Source organism: Oryctolagus cuniculus, chromosome 3, assembly GCF_051225735.1.
Source record: "Oryctolagus cuniculus isolate XC-2025 breed Fujian yellow rabbit chromosome 3, ASM5122573v1, whole genome shotgun sequence".
NCBI classification, from domain to species: Eukaryota; Metazoa; Chordata; class Mammalia; order Lagomorpha; family Leporidae; genus Oryctolagus; species Oryctolagus cuniculus.
Window position 1 is genome coordinate 44,169,357 of NC_142869.1, and position 9,463 is coordinate 44,178,819.

The following is a 9,463-nucleotide window of genomic DNA, read 5'->3' on the forward strand; positions in this document are numbered from 1 at the left end:
ACTCATAGAATGGCAGATGTCCTAAATAGCACTCTGGCCTCAGAAATTTCCATCTGATATCTTAACTCTAGGCATCACAAAATTGAGTCCAGTTTGAATTTCATATGAAGTTTTAAAATTTGTCAGTTGAGTTTGAATTTTGTTTTCTCTTTCAGCTCCAGAGATCTTGAACTATGATCCCATTACCACGGCAACAGATATGTGGTAAGATTTTTGTTAGCTATCTAAATGCCTTTATTGGAAATTGGGTAATGTATATTCTGGGATTCTTTAATTCCAGTGTTAATAATACTTCCTTTTTAAAAAAAAATATTTATTTATTTATTTGAAAGGTAGAGCTACAGAGAGGCAGAGGCAAAGAGATTCTTCTGGGTCTTCCACGCAGGGACCCAAGGACTTGGGCCGTCTTCTGCTGCTTTCCCAGGCCATAAAAGAGAGCTGGGTTGGAAGTGGAGCAGCTGGGACTAAAACCAGTGCCCATATACGATACCGGCACTGCAGGCAGCAGCATGCCACAGCACTGGCCCCAGTAATACTTTCTCTTTTTTTTATTTTTTATTTTTTTTATTTTTTCATTTTTTTGACAGAGTGGATAGTGAGAGAGAGAGACAGAGAGAAAGAAAGGTCTTCCTTTTGCCGTTGGTTTACCCTCCAATGGCCACCGCGGCCGGCGCACTGCGGCCGGCGCACCACGCTGATCCGATGGCAGGAGCCAGGTACTTATCCTGGTCTCCCATGGGGTGCAGGGCCCAAGGACTTGGGCCATCCTCCACTGCACTCCCTGGCCACAGCAGAGAGCTGGCCTGGAAGAGAGGCAACCGGGACAGAATCTGGCGCCCCAACCGGGACTAGAACCCGGTGTGCCAGCGCCGCAAGGCGGAGGATTAGCCTAGTGAGCCGTGGCGCCGGCCCCCAGTAATACTTTCTTGAAAAGATTTTTACTCAGTATCATTATCGTGCCACAGGAAAATATTCACCTGTCCTTGCTTTTAATCTCTGAGCCAGTGGTACGGGAATAAATAGGAACACTGCTTTGGGTGACTTAATAGGATAAGAGAACAAAATAGCCATGGTATAGTGTTATACTAAAATTTATAACTGTAATAAAGATAAAATGCTTAATAAGCGTGGAAGAAACAGCAAACAATGCAGACCTAGGTCTAGAAGAATGAAGAGAAAGTATTTGCACACAAGTTTAGTTTTAGAGGGTAATCTCTAGGTAATTATGAGTTTTTGTGTAATAGGGAGTGGAACTAGAATTTATACTGCAACTTCGGTTGGGACCAGTGGTGGGTACTGACTCCATTGACCAAATAGAAGAGAACAGACTGAATCTCTATGCTCCATTAGACTACTAATACGTGTTCCAAGGAAAAGTAATCCTATGCTAAATCAGTTTGTGACACATGTACTTGTCTTTTTCTAGCTCCAGAGCACTGTTCTTGTCATTAATATATTTATAGCTTGGAAAAATTTTTGCAGTAAAAAATAATTTACTTGCACCACTTTGTGCTTTACCAAAACTTATAGACTCTCATTTGCACAAAACCCCTGCTTATATTTCATAGATCATTACCTTATCATTGGATACCATTTTAAAAATGCTGCAGCAACTTTGTATATTCAAAAACAGGTATCTGTGTGAAGGCTAGATTGAAAGTATAATTATAAATATTTAACAGTATATTTGTGTAATAGGATACTTCAGAAAGTTTGTGGAAAAAATAGAATTCAAAGATGTGTTCCTTTTGGTGTAAAAATTTTTTAAATCCATGGCATAATTTTTTCCTTATATACATTTTCGTGAACTTTTTGAAGGTCTCTCACTAAACATATATGTGCATTTCCTTGTATTCCTTTTCTGTGAAGCATACTTTGAGGTAACACAGTATTTTTAATAATAAATTACAGGATCTTTGAAGAATGGTTTAAATCTGTACAAAATTGGTTTAAATACTGATTTTTGAGGAAAGGAGTATGTAGAATATTCATTATACTTTATATAAGTGCTTTAAAGTTAACATACATTTTAAATTCTCTTGTTTTTTAGGAATATTGGTATAATAGCATATATGTTATTAACTCACACATCACCATTTGTGGGAGAAGACAATCAAGAAACGTACCTCAATATTTCTCAAGTTAATGTAGATTATTCAGAAGAAACTTTTTCATCGGTTTCACAGCAGGCCACAGACTTTATCCAGAGCCTTTTAGTAAAAAATCCAGAGTAAGTAATAACATTAATTTTTGTAAGTACTATCACAAAATAAATAGCATGTGTCTGTTAGGAAAGATATATTCTAAAATGGTCATCAAATTATTAGAAATATGCTCCGGTTTCAGATAAACTGGGTAGAGAGGTGGCATAAAAAATTATTAAATAACAAACACATAACTTGAAGTATAAAATATACAACAGGGAATTCTGGAGTGAAGAGAAGATTTGGGTTATTTAATTTTTAACCGGCCTTTAATCCCTGAAGTTGCCTAAAATTAGTAGAAAATTTACAATACACATAGCTGGTTATAAGACTGTTGTGAATGCTTATATTAAATAATTATATCTATGTAATAAGTATAAATTACCATTGGGAAATCTTGAAGGATAAGATGCACTTTGACAGCCTCCTGAAGAAGTGACTTGAAACCTTGGCTCAGGACTCTTCCTTACTCCTTGGCAACTTCCAGGAAAGAAAGGGAAAAGCTGACCTTTTCTGTAGTTGAGATCAGGCCTGTTTACTTTAAAATGGTGTAGAAGCTATAATATGGCACCTTTAATTGGGATTTTTATTTTTTTAGTGGTTTGATCTTTTGTCTCTGACAATTACTTAGCCTTATGGAGAATTCAGTCTATTACCTGTTTTTAAAAGAAACCCTTATAATTTTCTTAATTATTTTATTGGGTTAATTCAAGTTCAAACAAACTCACTCCCTAAGTTTTAGATACGAATAACTGTTTAATAGAAATAGTAATCATACTGCCTTGTTTCTACTTGTAAGCCGTTTAATTTTCTTTTTTTAAGATTTATTCATTTTACTGGGGCCAGCATCATGGCACAACAGGTTAACTAAGCTGCTGTCTCCAATGCTGGCCTCCCATATGGGCTCCAGTTTAGTGTCCTTGCTGCTTCAGTTTTGAGACAGCTCCCTGCTGGTGGCCTGGGAAAACAGTGAAAGATAGCCTAAGTACTTGGGTCACTGTCACCTACATGGGAGACCTGGATGAAGCTCTTGGCTCCTGGTCTTGGTCTGACCCGCCCTGGCTGTTGGAACCATCTGGGGAGTGAACCAACAGATGGAAGATCTCTCTCTATATATATCTCTATATATATCTCTCTATATATATATCTGCCCACCCCCCCCCCCCAAACTTCCTACCTCTTAAATCTTACAAATATTTGAAAGAGAGAGAGAGATTCAGAAAGAAAGATTTTCCACCCGCTGGCTCACTCCCCAAAATAGCCATAGCGTCTAGGGCTGTTCCAGGCCAAAGCCAGGATCCAGAACCTCCATCCTGGTTTTCTATGGGGATAGCCAGGGACCAAAAACTTGGGCCATAATCTGCTGCTTTCCCAGACAGGTTAGCAGGGAACTAAATGGAAACAGGAGCAGCCGGAACTCAAACAAGAGCTCATATGGGATGCCAGCATCACAGGCAGCATAACCTGCTGCGCTACAACATCAGCACCAATTATCATTTCCTTACATATCTTTTTCCTAGATTCTAAAATGTCTATAGAGAACATTTGGTTTTTTATAATCATAAAACAGCTGTGCCTAGAAACAAAAGAATAAAGAAACATGTCCTAAATAGTAAAGGAAGTTATATGAAGGTTGGAATTAGGAGTATAGGTAGATGTTCTTTGAAAAATTGTGATATTTGATATTACTTTCATTAACAGAAAACAAAACTTAAAAACTCGAAAGTATTGAATAAACATTATTAATGATTGGATTTTGTAATATTTCATAGTTGCCTCTTTTGTGAATACAAAATAACAATAGAGTATAAATTACTTAGAAATATTTTCCTCCAAAAAGTTTGTAAACCCAACAGATTTTGTAATTTTATTACTTTTGTCAGACTAACATATGTTCTCAAGCTTTTTGACTAGTAAATTCTATGATAAGTTGAATTTTTGGCATATGTCAAAATTAAAGAAACTCTGGGTATTCCAGTTTTTCTTCTTTCAGCAATCACAAGTAGGAAACGCTTTTAACATATAAAATGGATCCATACATGAATAGGTTTCAGATTTGGAGTTGATAAGGAATGCACAGAATATCAGTCATTTGAACTTAATAGTTTTACTTTGTAGGAAAAAAAAATGTATCATTTAACCTAGAAAGTTAGGCAAGTATTTCTTAAGAAAAGGAAATTTCAAAATTAAGTCTACTTTCCATATCTTCTAGTCAATGACAGACTAGGATTGGGATTTATCATTAGAGAAATTAGTGGTTAGTCCATGAAAAATCCTTTCTATGTAAGAAAATGTTTTTTTCCAAGAAAGGGTTTTTTGGAAAAAATAAAGCTATTTTTCTTCTCTCCTTATATAAATAAAAGTTGGTGGTAGAATGAAAATTTTAGTTCAAAAAGCAAAATCGTGATAGTACTATAAGAAGGAAGGATTTAAAAAAAATCTTAGAGAAGATATTGGTAGGAGTGAAAGCTAGAAGTCAATTGTCATCTTTCAAAATATAAAGGCTGAATAACTTTACTAGTAATTTATCTTCTATAAATAATGAGAGAAGTTATCAAAAAAGAACCATCTTCTCAAGGTTAATTTCAACAGTATAATACCAAAATGCTGGGAGCATTAGTGGGGATATGGTGAAATAAATCATGATAAATCCCTGTGAAAGAGTATTAAATAATATAGCTGTTAATCTGTTCACTCTGTACCAATGTGGAGAGAAGCCTGAGTGGATAAAGAAAGCAGATTGCAGAAAAACATGAACCTCTGTGTGTGGGTGGTATGGATACACACATAGTTATGTCTGTAGAGAAAATAGCCAGAGGTGGGATTGGGGAGTAAGCGAACAGAAGATAATTTTACTTTTTACCTTCATGAGAGCGTACATGGTACAGTGTTCAAAAGAACACACTGCAACATTAAGGTTTCACTTAACTGTACCATTTACAATGAATGTTAGTAGCTATTATCATTATTAATCTCTTCTGAACTGTTTGGATTTTATACTGTGTGTTATTTTCATAGCATTTTTTATGTCTAAAAATCTATCAAATTGAAGACATTTGCAACTTGATTTTTAGTTCTTTTTCCCATTATGCATTCTTTCAAAGGAAAAGACCAACAGCAGAAATTTGCCTTTCTCACTCTTGGCTACAGCAGTGGGACTTTGGAAGCCTGTTTCACCCTGAAGAAACTTCAACTTCCTCTCACACTCAGGATCTTACAGTAAGGTCTTCTGAAGACAAGACATCTAAATCCTCTTGTAATGGAACCTGTGGTGATCGAGAAGACAAAGAAAATATCCCAGAGGATAGCAGCATGGTTTCTAAAAGATTTCGCTTTGATGATTCATTACCCAGTCCCCATGAACTTGTTTCAGATTTGCTGTGTTAGCACTTTTACCTTTGACTCACTGGGACTGAATTTGAAATTTTTAATCCACTCCAGTGTGAGATTGTGGTTTGTAGCCTTCTATCTGACATGTTTATATTATAAATGCATTTTTTGTATAGGAGAATGTAGGGGAGCATTTTAATGTTAAATTGCTGGTTGCTGGCATAATCTCCTTCCATCTTCTATGGAAAATGACATATTTAAATATATGACAAAAAGTGAAATTGCCTATGTCAGCTTACATATTAATGAACAATTCATTTTTAGATGAACTTATGAAAATGTTTTACATGTCAGTAAAAAAGTTTGGGTTATATTATGGTTGATAAACTGAACAAAATGAAGATGTTGGAGTTTAATCAGTTCTCTCTAAACTGAGTCCTTTATTATACCTTTATTGACATAAGTTGTTTAGGAAAACAGTGCCAACTTTCAACCAAAATACACATTACTTTATAGATACTTAAGAGAAATTACATTTGAAAATGTTTTGTAATTACAAATATTTGAAACCATGTAAGATTTCTTTTGCATGTGGTCTGCTATATGATAGAGGCCATTTAAATACAGCAAAGGAGTCTATTAGAAACCTGATCAGAGGTACTCTCTGTATGTTGGAGCAGTGAGGAGAGCAGCATGGCTTCATCTTTTAACACAGACATCTTTTGCCTACACGCAACATACTTCAGACACAATAAAGTCTGGAAAGCAGAGAATACATGGTAGGCAAGTGCAGAGGTTTTCGGTCTGCAGAATTTCTAGAGAAGGTATTTATGTAAAAGTAAGTGAGTTCTGTTTTTAGTAAGCTTATTGAATTCCATGTTTTCTAAGTCTTGGAATACAAGATAATCATCCAGAGTTTAAAAGAATGCATAAAAAAATCATAGCACCAGTAGGACTATTAATTGATACAGTGTCAAAGTCAGCAGTAGCAAGATTGATATGATCATAAAACATGATGACATCAAGCTCTTCTGAGATGGCTCAGCATAAGGCTATCCAGAGAGAGCCTCTTACTATGGGCTTTTACTGGAACCAGTGCAGCTAAGTCTAAGGTGAGCAGAATCATGGCCAGTGATTATATTCAGTCCCAATGGGGGAGGACATGTACTCCTTCTTGGTGAGTTTCTACCTGGTGACAATTGAAAAAGAAAACTATTGTATTATTATGTCAGGATAACTAATCTTATGACCATGTTACCATTTTATCAAACATATTTGAAAAACTCTGGTATTCCCCACTTTGAATCAAATATTACTCTAAAATATCGAAATTTTGATAAGACTGCAAATTCTTTAGTAATAACTTAGAAGTCTTTAATCATCAGGTCACTTTATTTAACTAAATATTGAATTCCTTTCATACCATCAGCAGTTTTTAAGGAAAAGTTATTTCTACTTATATATGTGTGTGTGCGCACATATTTGTATACGAATAAGTATATGTATATATATGTAGATCGATAAAACATAGTTTTTGGACAATTTTCTCTTAGAAATTTTTGCTCTAGTATATTGTGCTCAACTCAGGTGCCAAAAAAGCTCTTGTCTTATATACATATATATCATAAAATTTCTTTGAGAAGCAGTTTGTTGGTCTGATAAATTAGACATTGCAGAAGCTAAATTGAGCTCTTGTGTATGTAAAACTGATGAGTCTAAATTATTGATTGTTCATTTATTTGCCTTCAGTATTAAAATTATCTAGAGAAAGCTTAGTAAGTCATTGGATAATGAGGAAATATTTACTTTTCCAAAAGACTGTGTTACTATGTTTTAAGTTTTTTAGAGAAATTATGCCATAACAAAATATAAAAATCAAGAGATGTTTAAATTTTGAACTATAAACTAGTTCTTAAATATTTTATGCCAGCTTTCTTTTTCTCTGGGGAATCTTAAAATAGTTTGTTTTTCCTTAATTAAAAGACTACACAAAGGCATAAATTTCCATGCCTGTTTTCTAACAGTAAGTTTTATTGTAAGAAAGCAACCAGTGGCTGCACAAGGAATATAAAAATCCAATCTTCCAAAAGGTGAAGTTAAATATTTTCACTGATTGAATGTGAAAATAAGCCAATCTTTCAAGAGAATTTATTAACAAATGACTCAATTCTTCCAAGACTGAACACAAATTTTTAAAAATATACCAAAAGCAGATGATCCATCTCACTAAGGTAAAAATCTAGACAGTTTCTATGAAAAAACAAATATCAGTAACACATAAATACATCTGAAGAGAGCTGTTAAATCATGATAATTTGGCAAAGTTTAATTTATACTATGAGAAAGATCCCTGCCAGATGAGATTTTAAAATTAATGATGTATAGATGATAATTAAAATTGTCATTTTATTGTTTTCCCTTCAGTAAAATTAACCTAATGCTGAGCAATGAAATTATAATAGCACTTTAAAAGAAGTACCTGTTCTCCACTCTGTAAGGAGATAAGGTACATGTGCCAGACTATAAATCAACACATTGCTTCCTTATCACAAAAGTCAGTGGCACCAGTGTGATTAGTGATGTAATTGATTTTCATTCTGGTACAAGCATTTTCATTTTGAATGGGTCACAAATAGTTCATGGGCCATCCTTTGATAGCCTTGCTCTAAGCAACATTTATAAATGTTGATCCTTTATAACTGTTTACATTTCTTATGTTTATTTTTGAATTTTCAGTGTGTTATATAATGCGGAAACTTATCCTTATTCATTGTGGTGTAACCAGTTGGTACTTTAATTGCAAGTTGTACTAAAATTATCTGACTTACAATTTAAGAGATTATTATCAATTTATTATTTCATATAGGACTTTGAAGAACAATAATTTATAAATTTCACACAAATTCCAACTTCTGTGCCATCATAATCGTGTTGCTTAAGGCATATTGGCTGGTATTATGAATACTGTAGTAAAAGAAAAAACTTGTTTATTATAATTATTCTTCTTGCTAAACATTAAAAAGCACTTTTATACATTTGTGGTTATCATTTTTCTTGAAGCATTTTAAAATCTGCTGTTCTTAAATGGTTGCCTGAATATTTTAGCTTTGACTCATCATCTTTGAACCCCCTTTCCAATATAAAAATGTTTATTAGACTCTGTCTATTGGAAATGCCACAAAAGTTAGAAAACAAACAGGTCTATTCTATGATAATCATTGATACTTTTAGAAAGTGTCCCAGTGATGGCAATGCCTACATGTTGCATAAAAATGAATAAGAAATTCTCTTTTTTTAAGATTTATTTTTACTTATTTGAAAGAGGGAGTTACAGAGAATTAGAGCCAGAGAGAGAGAGAGAGGTCTTCCAATTGGCTGCAATGGCCAGAGCTGAGCCAATCCGAAGCCAGGAGCCAGTAGCTTCTTCCAGGTCTCCCATGTGGGTACAGGGACCCAAGGACTTGGGCCATCTTCCACTGCTTTCCAGGCCATAGCAGAGAGGTGGATTGGAAGTGGAGCAGCTGGTACTTGAACCAGAGCCCACATGGCATGCCAGAGCTTCAGGCCAGGGCTGTGCCACAGGGCCGGGCCCCAATACGGAATTCTTAAGAAAGTTTAAACTGATCGTGGACTGAGGTAAAATAGATTCCCATTATTCATTGTAGTCATGTTCTACAAAGTTCCCATACTTGGTGAATGCTGAAACATTGCTTCTAGGGGAAATACAGGGATAGATTCCTGCAAGGCTCTGTTCATAACATTTTTGTTAAGTGATCAAAATGTAGCCTTGTTTTATATATGTTTCTTTATAAAGACATTTTATTTAACATGTAATCACAGTTCATTAACATTGAACACATCACGAAATGCATTGTTAAGTCATGCCTGAATAAACTTTCCTAACACGTGTTTTCTCCATAAAGTACATC

The 9,463-nt window shown here is 34.7% G+C and overlaps 1 protein-coding gene across 1 annotated transcript in view; it reads left to right on the plus strand.

The window, feature by feature from the left end:
* STK17B (serine/threonine kinase 17b) overlaps positions 1-8,569 on the plus strand; it is a 35,029-nt gene extending 26,460 nt beyond the window's left edge. The window contains exons 6-8 of the mRNA XM_002712358.6: positions 156-204; positions 2,051-2,230; positions 5,309-8,569. Coding sequence (XP_002712404.1) covers positions 156-204; positions 2,051-2,230; positions 5,309-5,591 — 512 coding nt within the window. The 3' untranslated portion in view covers positions 5,592-8,569. The remainder of the gene's footprint in view (positions 1-155; positions 205-2,050; positions 2,231-5,308) is intronic.
* Positions 8,570-9,463: the final 894 nt, after the last annotated feature.